The sequence below is a fragment of the Beta vulgaris genome, chromosome 4, assembly GCF_026745355.1.
Source record: "Beta vulgaris subsp. vulgaris cultivar EL10 chromosome 4, EL10.2, whole genome shotgun sequence".
NCBI classification, from domain to species: domain Eukaryota; kingdom Viridiplantae; phylum Streptophyta; class Magnoliopsida; order Caryophyllales; family Amaranthaceae; genus Beta; species Beta vulgaris.
In genome coordinates this window covers 7,844,962-7,862,089 of record NC_079205.1, presented here as the reverse complement: position 1 = coordinate 7,862,089, position 17,128 = coordinate 7,844,962, and the positions used below count along the sequence as shown (strand labels likewise).

The following is a 17,128-nucleotide window of genomic DNA, read 5'->3' as shown; positions in this document are numbered from 1 at the left end:
TTATTTTTTGGGCTTTAACTATGGATTTTCATGTTTCTATGTATCAATTTCACTTTGTAACTTAATTTTCTATTTGTTTCTGAATGTTCTACTCAATTTGTTTTAGATCAGTGGTTATCTTATAATGGTAATTTATAGAAATTCTATACAGTTCTACTTTATACTCAGACCTAAATTTTTGCATTAGATGGGCTCACAATTCAACTATTGCTTTGGAATTTCATTCATATCAACAAATTGTACTTTATTCTAGATCTCTAGCTAGCATAATTGAACACCCAAGTTTGATATGATAAGTTTATTAGTTAATTTTGCATACTTTTAACGGACAATTTTGTTCTCGTTTTGATGTTATAGTGAACAAAACATGTAATTATGTGGCGTATTTTTTATTATACTGGACTATTTAATTTTCAAGGAGTTCTAGTGCTTAAGCATAAGTCCTTTATACTCTTTTATCTAATTTCTATTATAGATAACTATACTGTCATTTTGATACTTATGCTAATAATGTTGGTGTTTTCTGATTTATATTAAAAATTTAGGGACAGTATGAAGAATGCTTTTTCATTTGTGTTGAAATTTTTGTTAAAAATTCTAAATAGAATATTGTGAATTGCTTATTGGATCCGGTGTGTTCACAATTTAGAAGGTGATTCATTAGTTTAATTGGAGATTTGTACCTTGCTTTAGTATAAGAAGATTACAGTATCAAAGCTCTTTGAGTGTTGGCTAATGAAACCTTGATACTATAGATATTGTTACTTAAATTGAATGTATTACAAGAAAATTCAGCTCTACTATGTTCTCAAACTGCTAATCTGATGTTGTGTGATTGTTGCACTTTACTTTCTAGTAATCTTTGATTTCTCTATGCATTTAAGGCAAAAATAGTTAGGATGAACATTAGCGAAATTATTACTAAAACTAATCTACTACTTTTTTTGAGACCTCAAACTAATCTACTACTTCCCAATTTAGACTCGGGATGGCCAACCAATGTGAAATTTGATGCAATGGAGGAGGTTATAATCACATGTATGAACTCATGAATTTTATTATGAGACTCTTTTCTATCAATGATTCTTATCAAGTTATGGTGTTTTGGCTTCTCATATCATCTGAATAAAGTATTATTATGGCTACTGCCACTCCTGACTCATGTATAATGTACCCAATTCATTTTTTTCCTCCTCCCCTAGCTTGCTGCCCACCCCTGCCACCCCCCTCCCCATACTACCCCACTCCCGCCTACCTTTAGACCCCCCTCCCACAGCCTGCCACCCCCTGCTGTCATCCTCCCACCTACTGTCACCCCCCACCTACTACTACCCTGCCACCCCCTCCCCTAGCTACTGCTAACCTGCTAACTACTGCCACACCCTGCCACCCTGCTAGTGCCTGCCACCCCCTGCAGCCCCCTCTCCTAGGTAATGCCCTCCCCCTGTAGCCCCCCCTCTCTCTTTCTACCAACCCTGCTAGCTGCTGCCCCCCTTTCTGCCAACCCCTAACTACTGCCAACCTGCCCACACTTGACTCATTCTTGACTCATTCCTTGGTTCCATCTCTAATGATGTTTCTGACTTTTGCATACCTAGCACCATTTCCTTTTGCTTAAGCAAGCAAAACCATCCAATCGTTCTCTAGTTTCATCCTATCATTCTCCAGCCTCGATTTCTCAAGTTCTCTGTCTTTCTTGCTATGAAATCTTAACCATTTAAGCCGCTGTTTCTCAATGTCAAGTGCCTCAGCCTGCAACCTAACCTTTTGCATTTCAAGTTGCAACATTCGATGCTGAATCTGGGCTCTCTGTACTTTCCCGGAAGATTATATTATTTTGCAATGTTCAGATTGATTCTATAGCAATGGATTTCCTATGATTTAACATTTTTTTTCACTTTGTAGATTGTTGGGCTTCTAATGATTCCCGTACTTCTGCTCTTGTGTGAACTTTCAGATGAGTATGGAAGGAAACCACTTCTCCTTTTGACAATTTCTACTTCCATTTTCCCTGTTGGTATGTACTTTTATTTGTATCTCACTCCTTTATTGCCCCTCCCATATCTCTTTGTGCTGCTTACAATTTTGATTAATATTCTATATTTCTCCCCCTCTTTTCTGTGCAATTCTTCTTGCCATTAGCAATTCAAGGGCATTCATTAACGCATACTTCGCTCTTTGTTGTCTTTCCTACATTCTAAGTCTTATGAGCATTTTCTACATTGCTATTGCCTATGCGGTAAGATATCTTTCAACTTATGAGGTGGTAAATTGTAATTGGCAATTATTAGGAATAAAATTCAGTTGGATCATAGGTGTGTTATCAGCTTCACATGTCTTGGGGACTTTGCTAGCGAGGTTTGTCCCGGCAAAGCCAAAGGGGAAAAGGATGAGGGAGATGAAGGACAATTCTAAGAGAGAGATTCAAAGATGTGGAGCCTATGTAATTCTAGGGAAAAAAAATTGCAGGGACATGAGACAGTGAATAAATATTAGGGTGCATGGATGTATTGGTGTCAGTATTGGATGTATTAGGGTGCTGTCGAAAACGAATGTATGATCTTAATGAGTAAACAAACTTCTTTCAAGCATTTTCCTAGGTGCTGCAGCCTTCCTTATTAATTTTCTTCTAAAACCAGATAAATCAGTTTTGTTTGGGAAATTGACGACTGAACAGATGGTCTAGTTCAACCATCAAATAGCTTGGTGGAACTGAAAACGAGAAGAGAGGAAAGATAAATCAGTTGTAACCATGCCATTTTAACTGAATAGCTTTTAAAACCAGATAAATCAATTTCATTTGGTTAGGGAATATAAATTCAAGGGGGGATCAAAGTTGAAGAGTTTGGTGGAACTACTCTTAATTGTTGCTACAGATCCTTCTTAGCATATTCACTATTCCTTAATCATATTGACTGAACTTGAATCTGTCCGAACTGAAATGTTTGCCATATGTGCTTCCATGACTTATTTTGGTTCAAATGCTAGTGAATAATGTAGTTCATTTAATATCTGTTTGGTTAACCAAGTCTCATTATTCTTATTAGTGCTCTTCAACCTGTCCCCGGTTGGTTTCTAAGTCACATTCGCCTGCTTTATCTCCCATCACAATTTCTTTTTCATCCAACTGAGCACCCACCCCTTTTCCCTCAACATCATACACAAACTTAGCACTGGTATCCTCTGTAGATTCATAGGCCAGGCTTCAGGAGTCAAAGCGTAGGATTTCCTTGACTGAAAACAGAAGCACAAGGTAGGGCCTTAAAGTCATTCCCTTTTATGTTGTTTCTCTAATGCAGTTAAACAGGACTGAAAGGGTGAAGTCTTGTAGCTCTGTTTTCATTTTACTTCAAAATGGATTTGAATGTTATTTTCTATTGTCTTATATCCTCATCTTTGTTATTTGTTTTTAAAGCAATGATGTTACTCGTACATTGCTATAACAGATTAGAGTATGTCATTGAATCTGATTTCATTTTTGTCTTGCTAGTGTCAAGATCCAATTACTGGAACCGTTTACTTTCTTATTGTACTATATAGCTCTTAGTTATGTTAGTTGTAACCTGGTTATTATTGACCCTGCACAGTATGCGTTTCTAGCAAGAGTGTCTAGCAAGAGGAAGCTAACTTCCAATTTTGTAAACAGGAGTTTGAATATGCTTCTGTAACTTTTGATTTGGACGTCATAATAACAAATAAGCTGCTTTGTGATTAAATAATTAATAATCAGTAGCCTTTACACTCCTCTTAAGCGTGCATCAAAATTTGACTTCGTGTATATTTGATATTCGATCAAGCTTTATGTCGATAATTTGATGTAGTATCATGCATCCGTGGTCATTTTTCACAAACAACCCCTACCTTTCTAATCCTTGCCCTTTGCATGTAACTCCTAATCATAGGTTTCAGCTGGTTTCTTAAAACTGTTAACTCAGCCATTTTTCTGAGAATTTGTTTTATGCTCCGAGCATATTGTCTATGTCCAATTCAGTAAGTTTGTGCGTTTTAGATGTTTAGGGATGGGTGATAATCAATTTGTCCAAGGGTTAACACTTCATTTATGCCTCTTATATTACTTTGCAGAGCGCCGGAGCTTTTATTGGGGGCAAGAGAGTATTCAACCGCCATTGATATGTGGTCACTTGGTTGCATTATGGCTGAGCTTCTATTAAAGGAGCCTCTCTTTAATGGAAAATCGGAATTCGATCAGCTTGACAAGGTACATCCATCCATCAAGACGTTATGTACTTCAAAATATGATCAGAACTGTTTGATAAATTTCATACAGATAGGGCTAGTTCTAGTTCTTAATTGCGCTCCAGTATCTCATTTAGTTATGGATTTTCTTATGATATTGTGCCTAGTGGACATACTCGTTCTGAATGGAAACCATTGGTTCAGTATTGGTTCTCACTCTTTTCACTCAAAGGACAGGTACTTCTCACGTTCAATTTAATATTATAACGTGTGACACATCTTACTTCTGCAATATCAACTAAAACTTCCATTGCGAGTGTAGCAATTGTCTCAACTTGGAAAAGTGGCAGGAGTAGCTCAAAATCAAGTTTATAATTGGCTCTCACTATAATATATCACTATAATATATAACATTAATTACATATTTTATCATTAACTAACTTTTTTACATCTTTTATAATTGGCTCTCACTATAATATATCACATTAATTATATAATTAAGATTACTTACGTCATTATTCTTTGTTTTTTTTTTTCAAGGTTCAAGATGATGGTGAAGGAAAAGAAGCCAAGGATCCATCAAATTAGTACAACTCATAAAGTTATTAATGCTTTGAAAATGCCTTGTAAAAGATATATTTCTTTTGTTATTTTTTTTTGTAAGGTTTGAAGAAGTTGATAGTAGACATTGTCTAATTGACTTATTTTTTTTTTGCGATCGAACTTAATATTTTACTGTGTATTTAATTAATCATTAGCTAATTAAGACAAATATTAATATTATTATATATTGGTCATTTCTACCTAAATATTTTTCTATTGGAAAATTGCTTATAAAATATTATATTTGATCCATACAATTAAATAGTGGCTATTATTATTATTAGATGTTTTTTCTAGGCTAAAATCTCGACACTTTTTTGTGTTAAGAGTTTTTTTGGCTCCAATAATTTATTTGTGGAAGTAAAATAATCTTGACACTGGAATGTGTCTAGATCATATTGTGAGACGCAGAAAAGCGTTGAGAAACTCAACACAAAACAGCGTCATAAGTCATACTTGACGCGTTTCTGCGTTGAGAATCTCAACGCAAGAAAGCGTCGAGAATTCTCCACGCGTGAAATCTCAACGCCTTTTACATTGCGTTGAGAATCAATTTCTCAACACTTTTTTCCGTCTAGAATATTGAGGAAAAGCGTTGAGAAAACACTCTTTTTCTAGTAGTGTGTCAAAATTGATAAATTTACTGGGAGTAATAGTTTTAGTCTGTGGCAAATCAAGATGCAGGCTTTACTGAAGCAACAAGGGTTGTGGGCACCGTTGGCAAAGAAGGCAACAGATTCCATCACTGCTGAGATGGAAATTCTGGAGGAAAAGGCGCATTCAATAATTATGTTGTGTCTGTCTGACAACATAATTACTGAAGTTGCGGAGCAGGAAACTGCCGCTGGTCTGTGGTTGAAGTTAGAGAGTTCATACTTGACGAAATCTCTAACCAACAAGTTGATGATGAAGCAACGTATATTCAGCCTACGTATGCAGGAAGGTACGTCTCTAAGAGATCACTTAGATAAATTGAATATTATTTTACTAGATCTTCGTAATATTGATGTTAAAGTAGATGATGAGGATGCTACTTTAATTCTGTTAGTATCTTTGCCTTCGTCGTATGAGAATTTTGTGGATTCTTTTATTGTTGGAAAGATAGTCTGTCATTAGAAGAAGTAAGATCTCACTTCACACTAGAGAGATTCGTCATAAGGGTCTGGTACTGGTACAGTTGATCAGGCTGCTGGATTAGTAGCCAGTAGTAATGGACAGGAGAATTCGGGGAAAAAATCCAGGAAATCGTTCTCTAGAGGTCCTAAATCTAGTGATGTCTGTAATTACTGTAAGGAAACGGGGCATTGGAAAAGGGAGTGTCCTAAGAAAAAGAAGCAGCAGGACAAGAATGAAGGTTCTGCTGCTCTGGCAGAAACTGGAGGTGATTCTGAGGAAGATCTGGCCCTAGTAGATAATAGCCAGTCACATTATAGGGATGTGTGGGTTCTTGATTCTGGGGCGTCTTGTCATATGTGCTCGCGCAGTGGGTGGTTTATGAACTATAAACAGGTTGATGGAAGTGTTACTATGGCCAACAGTGAGGTATGTAAGACAGTTGGTATAGGGTCCATCAGAATTAGGACATGTGATGACAAAGTCTATACTTTGAATGATGTTAGGCATGTTCCACAAGTCACAAAGAATCTGATTTCACTTGTCTGTTAGACAAGAAAGGGTTCAGTTTCAAAGGTGAGGGTAGAGGGTTGTATGTCTACAGGGGTTCGAAGATGATTCTGAAAGGGGTTAAACTTAAACGGGAGACATTGTATGTGTTGCAAGGGTCTACGTTATCTGAGTCTGGGGTTGTTATATTGACTGTTTGTGATAGTGTTGAGAAACAGGTGGAGCACAGAGGCACTCTAGGTTGGAGTGGTGGCTCACGTCAGGGAGAAATCTGGCAACCCTCACAATCTGAATTTGAAATTCCGTGTTCTTCATCATCAAAATTGGGCCAGTCAAACTTGGCTCTTGGTCAGCATGAAATCTTTGGGGACTCTCCCCAAAGGGACGATTGTGAAGACATGGTGGGTTTTGCACTGTATGTCGGAGAGGTGAATATTTTTGGGCCGTCCAAGGAAGGTGTTACTTGTGCTAGAAAAAAGTATAAGGAACACATCTGTTCGAATCTGATTCCACATGGTAAGTTTCAAGGCTGCTTGGACTTACAAGCTGATCATGATTATTAGTGGCCCTTAGGGGCTAATCTGGTCTAGGGTTCTGAGGGGTTAGTCTAGTCGGGTGTTATTCAGGGACAAATCTGGTCTGGTTGTCGTTTGGGACAAATATGGTTGAAGGGAGATTCTGGGTGTTGTAATCAATGCATCTGTTTTCAGGGTTTATGGTGAGAGGATTCAAGTCAAGGTGGAGATTTGTAAGAATAGTGCCTTTAATGGTGGCTTGGCTTGGAGGTGTTTGGCAGAATGTGTGAAGAAGGAATGACATAAGGCTGACTTTGAATGCACATATCTCTCAATCTATAAATGATTTTGATGTGATTCAAATTGGAGGTGATAGCTTGTTCCAAGAGCTTTCCAACGATAGGTTATATGCCCAATTCCGCTGAGAAACGAGAAAGTTATGACTGTTTTACGAAGAGCTGACGAGAGCTGACCGCGACTCGCGGCCAGCACCGCGACTCGCGGTTCTGTGGATAGATTGCGACTCGTGTTTTCATTAATTGTTATTAGACGGGTTAAAATTTTCGATTTACCCTTAGGTCATTTATACGACTAAGATAGCCCATATATAACATCTGTAACTCTGTATTCCTTAGATTATCATCATCATCAATAAAATATTCTCTCTCTCTCTGCCGTGGACGTAGCCAAATTGGTGAACCACGTAATTCTGGTGTCTGTTTTTATTGCTTTTGAATTCGTTATTTGTTTCTCTCTCACATCCGTTATAACAAAAGATGAAATTGATCAAGATATTTACGTGAATATGTCTGAAATGTCTTCAATTAAAGTTACCAATACCAGTTTTTAATATAAAGTGGGCCACCAACATGGTCCTATATTTTGTGAAAATTCTAAGATGGTCCTAATAAGTTTGATCATAGAAATTTAGTTGATTAAATTGAGTTTTTTTTTTTATATGAGCTTAGGATCATTCTAAACTTTATATCTTTATGTTCATGATCTTAGGGCTTTTGCAACAAAAAGAACAAAAAGTTTTGCAAAGTTTTATAGAATATGAATTGGGCCTATGTAATTCAAGAGTTTGGACAACTTACAAGCCTAATACGAAGGTTTAACCCAAAACAATTAGCAACGAAATGTCAGTGAATTAGCTCCTCAAGTCCATATATAAGGTGATCGATTATTTTCTCGCATCCTCTTCAATACAAGCCTATTCACATGCTAAAATTTAAAGAATATGAAAAATGGATCTGAGTAACCAAAGAAGGAAAAGAAACATTTGGACCACTTATAATATCAATCAAGGCGGTTTCATTCGCAAACAAATTGAGAATGGAAGGAATAAATTTTGAAGTTTATCAAGTGGTTATTTTCTCTCTATTCTCACATGTGAGAATACGTATATGTGACAACAAATAAGGTCTCAAGAAATCTCATATATGAATATTTGATCAATGTAAATGTGAGATCATCATCAAAATTGTCATACCAAATTTACATAATGTTTCCAACAAAAAGTTTAGACAAAATTCAATTAGAAAAAGCAAAGAAAACAAAAAACATACAATACTTAAGATGAGAAAGAATTTTTTTTTAAAAAAAATGAGCACGCTAAAAATAAAAGAGTAAAAAAAACGTGGACGGCAGGATTCGAACCTGCGCGGGCAAAGCCCACATGATTTCTAGTCATGCCCGATAACCACTCCGGCACGTCCACTTGATGTAAATATTGTTGACAATATCACTTATAATATGTTTTATGTATTCTTTATAATAAGTGATATATGTTACGTATCATATACCCTTTGTATGGACTTAGCCATGAGCTTATTTTAAGGCTAAGTTACAATTTGACTATTTGAGGATATGCCATCTCATAATATTCCGACTGCAGCCATATCCACTTTACTATCTTCTCAATTTGACTTGATTCTTTTATTAACTATGTTAACCAAAGAAAATATATTACTCTTGTTTTTATGGAGAAAGTAATAATTATAGAAGAATTATGGAACATATAATGAATTTTATTATTAAGTGATACGGAAAAAGATCCTTTCTAAACCTCGACATGCATAATGTTCTTGATCTAGTCTTTTCGGATTAGGCACTTGAAAGTTGGGGGGAAAGGTATAGGGAATTCCTACCTCGAAATATCATATTTGGGAAGATTCGATCTTACGACCTTTAAGGTTACAAGGTGAATCTCCCACCAAAACTATACTATGAAAGCTTGGCGGTAATAATGAAATAATCTCACGGCTCTTGGGATGAAATTTCATTTACAAGCAAATTATATTCTAGAAAAACTCTTACCCTATGCTAATAGGGAACAAAAAAGCAACCTGTGAACTAACATTGCAAAACACCATACTACGTTAAATTAGAATATTAAAAGTACTTGAGGCCGGTGCTTAAAGAAATATCTTAAAACCGTCCGTATAATGTAAAACATATCTCACTCTCATCTTTAACAGAACTGTTAAAATACCAAATAAATAAAATTTAGGGCTCGTTCGTTATCATTTTATGTTTTCAGTTTTCAATTTTTTTGAAAATCAAAAACCAAAATATGAAAACCACAAAAAGTAATTTCCAATTTTTAATTACCAGTTTTCGATATTAGCATGATTACTATCATTATAACCGAGTTTAAGTTTATAAACTATTTATATCATATAATTTTAAAATCATAAAAATCAAAAACTGAAAACTAAAAATGATACCGTTAGCTAGGCGGAAACTCACTACTCATAATTCACAAAGTGACCTTTAGAAAGATATAAGAAGCATATACTTCAACTTGATATCAATTTATCATTATTCCAATGCAATTTGTCCTACCTTTCAAGAACATCCAAAAAATAATACTCTCCTACTTATTCAAGATCTGCAAATGACAAAACGTTGACGAAATTAGGTGCGTAGCCCAACTAAGCTTTATCCATTCCAACTCACCCCCATAAAACAGCCCAAAATTCCCTCAAACTTAATAAACCCAAAAACCACGTACATTAAATTAAAAAGAAAAAACCATACTATAACCTTCTTCATATTCTCTCTCCTCTCTTACAATTGACAAACAACATCAAGAATTCACAACTGAAAAACCCAGAAAAAAAACCAAGAAAAAACAACAACCCAGAAATCAAAATCATGTCTTCTCCTCAACAAAATCAAAATCCAACAAACCCAGAAACTCAAACTCAATCATACCCAGAAATGCCCCCAATTCGTGTAAAACCACCAGCATCAAGCAGCAGCACATCATCCCCACGCGTCACAGTTTCGACACCAACTGCAACCGCAACTGGCGCAGCAGCCGAGACTCCGACGGCTGGTGCAGCGCGTAAGATTGCGATAGCGGTGGATCTGAGCGACGAGAGTGCGTTTGCTGTGAAATGGGCGGTTGACCATTACATTAGACCTGGAGATGCTGTTGTTCTTCTTCATGTTCGTCCTACTTCTGTTCTTTATGGTGCTGATTGGGGTTGTGTTGATTTTGATGCTGCTAATAGTAGTAATAATAGTAATAAAAATGAACAAGAATCTCAGCAGAAACTTGAAGATGATTTTGATGCTTTTACTACTTCTAAAGCTGCTGATCTTGCTCAACCTCTTCTTCAGGCTCAGGTTTGTAATGAGTTTTAGTTTTTGATTTTGATTGTGTAGGAGAAGTTTAATCTTGTGTAGTATATATAACCCTAATTTTTTAGGTTTGATTGTGCAAGGAAAGTTCAATTTTGTGTGGTATAAAACCCTGATTTTGGATGTTTGATTGTGTTAAAGAAAATCCAATTTTGTGTAGTATGAACTGTAACTTTGAAGGTTTGATTGTGTAAGAAAAACCCATTTTTTTGTAGTATAAAACCCTAATTTTGGAGTTTTTGATTGTGTAAGAAGAACCCAATTTATATAAACCCTAAATTTGGGGGTTTAATTCTTGGGTTTTGTGAGGTGGGTTTTGATTATTTGGGATCTTTGTGAAATGAGTGACGTTTAGTGACCCAATTGTTCCAAGCTCCTGATTTTGCGCCTGTTGGTATTATAAGCATGTGGAAATGTTTTGGGGCTTTCTGTGACGTAGGTCTAATAAATCCCAATTCGTAGTTTTGCAGTCTTGGTGTTCTTTTTTGAGGAATATTGCAGTCTTGGTTTTAATCTATGTTGGAAGTTAAGGAGCTTTGTGATGTGGGTTTTTGAAGAAATGTAGAGGAGTTTCATATTCAATTCTCTAAACTTGTTGCTCTGATTGTTGATTGCTGGAAACATAAGAGGTTTATGTGTGGGGTTCTGTAGAGATGTGCTGATAATATTTGTTGTTTAGCTTCATTTTTGGGCCTAGATTGCTATCATTTCGACAATCAGCATAGATTTCTGTTTCGTTGAACTGTATGATTATGTTGTGATTCTATGTAGTCTGCTATTGCGTTTATGACGGCGATACAAGTGTTGGGGTTAATAATTTGATTGCACATTTGCTAAATTCGAGACCTTGTAAATGTGTTGACTTGACTCTTGTTTGTCAGTTATTAGGAATGTGTTCTAGTCTTAGGGGCCAGTGATGCTTGCAGGTTTCTTTGGGTCTTGAATCTGCATAATCTGTAGAAACAACTGAAGTATTCACCCCCAAAACATTTGAATAGTTTTTTTTTTTGGTGTGAAAAGAGCTATAAGGGAAAATGATGTAAACACTATTTGATCCCAGGTCTTTAGTACCATCTTCCAAGACTTTCACCAACTAAGTTAGTTGACATCCATAGAGAACATTTGAATAGTTAGTTTCCTTTTGTGCTGATAACAGTTTACGTGTGATATGAGCTATGGCCTTTGGCATAAGAGGGGTAATGATATAACAATCAGACATTTGGGACTTTTTGGCTTAGAATTTGACGTTTCTGCCTTGACTTTGTGTATTTCCTGGGAATCTTAGGGGGTATTTGGTTGAATGTATTGGAATGGAATGTAATGGATGTGATACCGTTAATGATCAAAAAATTGTTTGGTTAAGGTAACTTGGGTATGGAACCTCATTGCCTTTAGTTTCTCACTTCCCTGTAAATCCGTGGAATCTCATACCCCCCCCCCCCTCTCTTCTCAAAGGATTGAGATTTCCATACATCCTGTGTACTAATGGATTCTTAATCTATACTTTTGAATGAAACAAACAACTAAAAATAAGAAATAGATTGTTGCTCCTTACCCATGGGTTACTCATCCTCATACCATTCGGCTCCAAATATCTGAAGCAAACACCCCTAAGATATGAGTATATGACTACTTTGTATGATTTATTTTGCTTTGATCTGAATTCATTATTTGTATGGCTGTTCCTGGTTCTGAGATTTATCAAGCCGTGAAATTAGTGCTGATGTTGTCTGATTTCCTTTCCTGTTTTAGGTGCCATATAAGATTCATATTGTTAAAGACCATGACATGAAGGAAAGACTTTGTTTGGAGGTGGAGAGGTTGGGATTTAATGCTGTAATTATGGGAAGCCGTGGTTTTGGTGCTTCTAAGAGAGGAAGCAACGGTAGGCTTGGGAGTGTTAGTGATTATTGTGTACGCCACTGTGTTTGTCCTGTTGTGGTTGTCCGTTATCCTGATGAGAAGGATGGAAATGGTGGAGATGATGAAATGATTCCTCTGTCTGAGGCAGATGAAGAAGGGGCAGCTGATGAGGATGAGGAGTACCATGATGCCTCAGATGAACGCAAGGGTTAGCTTTCTATCTCGTTGACTGTAATGATTAATTCAGTTGGTTCATTGATTTTCATTCCATTGAAGTGTCAAATATTTTTCAGTGCCTGAGTGTTGATTATATGAGTCAAGTATGAGCTGCTAGTCAGGTCTTTAAGTCTAATGCATGATAATATTTAATTCTTCATTTTTCGGGTGGTGGGAAGGGGGGAGGGGAGTTGGTAAGGAAAGAGATCCTATGTGTTGATACACTTTTGTTTACATTAAGCGACTATTGAGAGACCATGTTTTGCATTTGCTTTTGATGCGTAGCACAGTGTGTTGCCTGGACTATTAGGTGGCCTTGTGTCCAAAATATAATAGCCTTTTCATGTTCGAAACTACAGTAGTATAAACAAATTGCCTGGTGAACATATAATGCTAAATGCATGCTACGAATAGTGTTGCTCTCCTTCAGATTTTTGTCTTGCCAAGAAAACAGGATAATTGGTTTGTGTCTATATTTTCGACGGGAGAACAGTGATTTGGAGAAGGTCCATTTTCCAACTATTATTTCTTTTGCCTTTGACGTGTGCTGCAATCTTTTCACTTATAACTGTTAAGGCAAGGCAAGATGAAGTGTGTACCCTCATATTCTTTCTTTAGTCATTTCACAAGGCCTCTTTTTATGAGATATTGTATTTCATTTTTTTCCTGGTTGAACTTCTTGACAACCTTACCTAGTTCTCTTAAGGAACATGATCTCAATGTTCTAGTCACATGCGTGGGAGAATGCGAGTAATATACAATTCTCACATTTTAGATTCTTTTGTGTTTGCAGTTCTATGCTATGTAGCCTATGTTATTCAGACTTGGCTACAAGAAGGAATGTTAACAAGCCGAATTGAGGCAGGCTCGGCCCGGCTCAATTGAGTAAGCTTGGGCCCAGCTCAAGCTTGAAATTTCGGGCTCGGCTTGAGAAAAGCTAAAAAGTTGCTCAATCAAAACTCATTGTAAATTATAAACAAAACTGGCATTAATTGCAAACCACTGAAAAAGTTAAAATATGTGTAAGATAAGTAGAATATGGGACATTAACAAACCTATAAAATACTCCAAGATTACAATTCGCGAAGTGTAAACGATTTCAGAAAGAAAATGGGATAAGAAATTCCATTATGTTTGAGTTTCTTCCAAGTGCAGTAGCTAAATGGTGGCCAGAGAGGACAAGCTCAAGACTAAAATTGCCAGCGATAGTTGCTATCTGTTATTGCTACTGTTGAATTTGGGGACGACAAAGGAGAGAGAACTTGGGGAGGGAGAGAGTGACTAGTCTTTAGGGTTTGCTTTCTCCATCCTTGAAAACTGAATTTCAGGCTAGAAGTATTAAGCCCAATCGCCCGTTTTTTTTGTCTTTTGAATGGTCCTAGGTGAGTAATTGAGAGTTGTATGCTTGTAGCCTGTAAGTATATATTTTGACTTAAAAATTATAGAAATGCCATTTAATAAATAAAAATTACAAAAATACATGGTGTCTTAAAATCAACGAGCCTGTTCATGAGCTTTCGAGCTTGAGCCTCATGGCTTGTTAATGTCTTGATTTCTTGAGCTGATCCCTATTCTAGCCAAGCTTTGACTGAGCCCAGCTCGAATAGTGTGTGAACCACCCCGACTCATTAACACCACTAACAAGTGTCCACTTGGATATGGTGTTTGGGTGTTGGATTCAGCCAATAGGGGTTTTGTGTCCAAGCTACAATAGCCCTTTCATCTTTGAAATTAGAGTAGTCTGAACAAAAAGCCTGGTGAACGTATGAAGCTAAATGCATGCTATAAATAGTGATGCTCTCCTTCAGGTTTCAGTACTACCAAGAGGACAGGATATCTAATTTTATATGTTTCCTGCTGGGAGGAAATCAGATTTGGGCACAGCATTTTTTAACATTATGTTATATGCCATACACGTGTGCTGCAATTTTTTCACTTCTGTGTGCAAAAATAATTATACTATTTAGGCAAAAGCAGAATTGTGTACCCTCATAGTTTACCTATCATCTTATGAGGCCTCTTTCTATGAGAAACACTGAAACAATATTTCGATTATTTCTCTTGGATGAATCTTTCTTCACAACCTTACCTCAGTGCTCTCAAGGGAAACATGATCTCAATAATCTAATCACATGTGTGGGCAATTGAGAGTAATCTACAGTTCTCCACATTTTAGTTTCTTATGTGGCTGTAGTTCTATGATTGTTGGAATTTGGGCCCATATCTCATTTGATTGAACGGGATTTTACTTCTTTGAAAGGTTCTTTGTTACCTGGATATTGATATAATTACAAGTGCGTTTTTTACTCTATGGAGACGGGAGGGAATGAGGTATGCCACTTGAATGAATGACAAGACACACTCAATTAGCTATGTCCATCCCTTTGGATGTACATCCATAGTAGACCCTGTTTCCCACTTGGTGTAACATGGATGCTTAGTGATTCTCTATGCAATAATTTGAGTCATTCGTTTGAGAACGGGTGAAAATTAGCTGAGTCTTCTCATCTTTAGTGTTTGGAAAACATTTACATTTATATAGACTTTCCACAGCCCTTTCTGACAGTTAATGTATTCTTGAAAAAGTCACCTCTTAGAATGTTTAGGTTCCAAAAAGATGATGGAATTGTTTTCATGCTAAGAGCCAAGAGGTGTGCTCTTATGTTGTTAATTCTGTATCAACTTTTTTACTAGTTTTTAGGATCCTTTTCCAAGGCGGGATTTTCTTTGTTATCATGTTTTAGGGTTTTGATAATTTTTAATTTGCTCAAAAACTTGATTGAAGTTTTGCTATAGTTTTTTCATTGCTGCCTAGGTTTTTGTAACCTGAACTACATTGAATTCTTTACTCTATATTTGGCAGCATGCTATTGTAACTTGTAAGACCAATTTGCTCAATCCACAATATTGATTGGGAATTGGGATTCTAATTGTAGTACTACCATTTACTCTTCTGTGCTCTAACATTGATGTTTGTCACGTTGCAGCGACAGCCTGAAGTGATACATCGAATGGTGTTATCTTTAAGTAGCAGGTACGAAATTTTAACTAAAAAGTATATCTGAGGATTGCTTGTTGATTTAGTAGCAACTCCAACTAGATAGGACGAAGAATTGTGTTGTTTTTGTATAGAATTTCTTTGTTATGATTATCTTCTGCCTTTGGGCTTTTTATATCTCTGATTCTCTGACATTATGTTAATTTGTACTAATGTTCAGATTGTTATCTCAAGAACAAGGAAATTCATTGTTCACTTTGGTATTTTGCTATGTTGAAATGGCTTAGCTGGTATAGGAATCTATCAACATGAGCTGAAGCATGGTTTTGTGTGGAAGTCTTTGTGCCATCTTCTGTTACTCTGGACTACCTCTGTCTGAATTGTTCTTTTTTTCTTTTTTTTGAAATTTTATTTGTGTATTAATTAGCTGTGAATTTCTTGTTTAGCTGTTTCAGAATTTCTTGTGGTCCTTGTAAAACATTTTGCTGCTGTCTTAATGCTGATATAAAATAGGTCGCCTTTGAGGTCTGAAATTTTTCTGGCTTCGTGAAAGATTTTTGTTTTGTTTTATGCTCGTATTTGGGAGTAGTCATTGTTTATTTGTCGTTTGTTTTTGTTTTAGCTTATCATCTTTGGTCAATAAGAGAAGTCCTTAAGATTTTGTTGTACGAATATCATTTGGCATTAGGAGTATCTGATGAGGGCTTCATTTCCCATCTAGAGTGTACCAATTCCTATTGGGATTATAATCTATGTATGTGTTGGTAAGGTGGCAAGCTAAGAATTCTCTGGGATACTTACTAAGACACCATGTGGGACAGAGTCCCAGTCGTGCATAGACAGGGCAGGGCCGAGGGGTGGGCCTACGGAACTTTTGGGTCCAGTGTTAGATGTTGAGGTAGTGGTTGCTCTAGCCATCTGATTCGACAAGATAGGGACTGGAGAGGGCTTGTCCAGTGTGCTTTGTGTTAGATGTATGCAACTTGTTGGGTCTGAATAAGATTTTAAGTTCAATAAGTAACATACAGGTAGTTTAACTTAAAATTAATTACCAATGAGATTGTTTTATATAGTTGATTGGATTAGCAGAGTAGTATGTATAATTTGCTGCGTTGGTACAAGAAAAGAATTTCCGTACAAGAAATGGTGAGAGGACAAAGTGGTATACTGGTATGGCAACTCAGTAATGGTAAACTTCTTGAAGATGTCCCATATTCTCTGTACGGTTATTTTTCTTCCTCATCTTTCGACTATTCTACATAGTTGCTAGCATTTCGCAACTGTCCAAAAAAGTTTTAGAACTCAATTGAAACACCCTATTATCTGTACCCCTAAATCAAGGTTGTGCCATTGTAGCCTTTTGCAGCTTCAGCTAATAAAGAAGAGCGCCTTCCATCAAGGTTCAAGTCATAGGAATCAAGGATCAACTATCAAGGTGTTTAATATAGCACACTCATTAACA

General features: G+C 36.5%; 1 protein-coding gene and 1 non-coding gene across 2 annotated transcripts; one reads left to right on the top strand and one right to left on the bottom strand.

The window, feature by feature from the left end:
• Positions 1-8,576: 8,576 nt before the first annotated feature.
• TRNAS-AGA (transfer RNA serine (anticodon AGA)) lies at positions 8,577-8,658 on the bottom strand. The gene has a single exon. It is a non-coding gene; the product is annotated as a tRNA-Ser (tRNA).
• A 1,181-nt stretch (positions 8,659-9,839) lies between these two features.
• Positions 9,840-16,199, top strand: LOC104907253 (hypothetical protein). The gene is made up of 4 exons (XM_010696158.4): positions 9,840-10,574; positions 12,342-12,660; positions 15,656-15,702; positions 15,887-16,199. The coding sequence occupies exons 1-3, from the start codon at positions 10,098-10,100 to the stop codon at positions 15,664-15,666; spliced, it is 807 nt and encodes a 268-aa protein (XP_010694460.1). The 5' UTR covers positions 9,840-10,097; the 3' UTR covers positions 15,667-15,702; positions 15,887-16,199.
• The last annotated feature ends 929 nt before the right edge of the window (positions 16,200-17,128 follow it).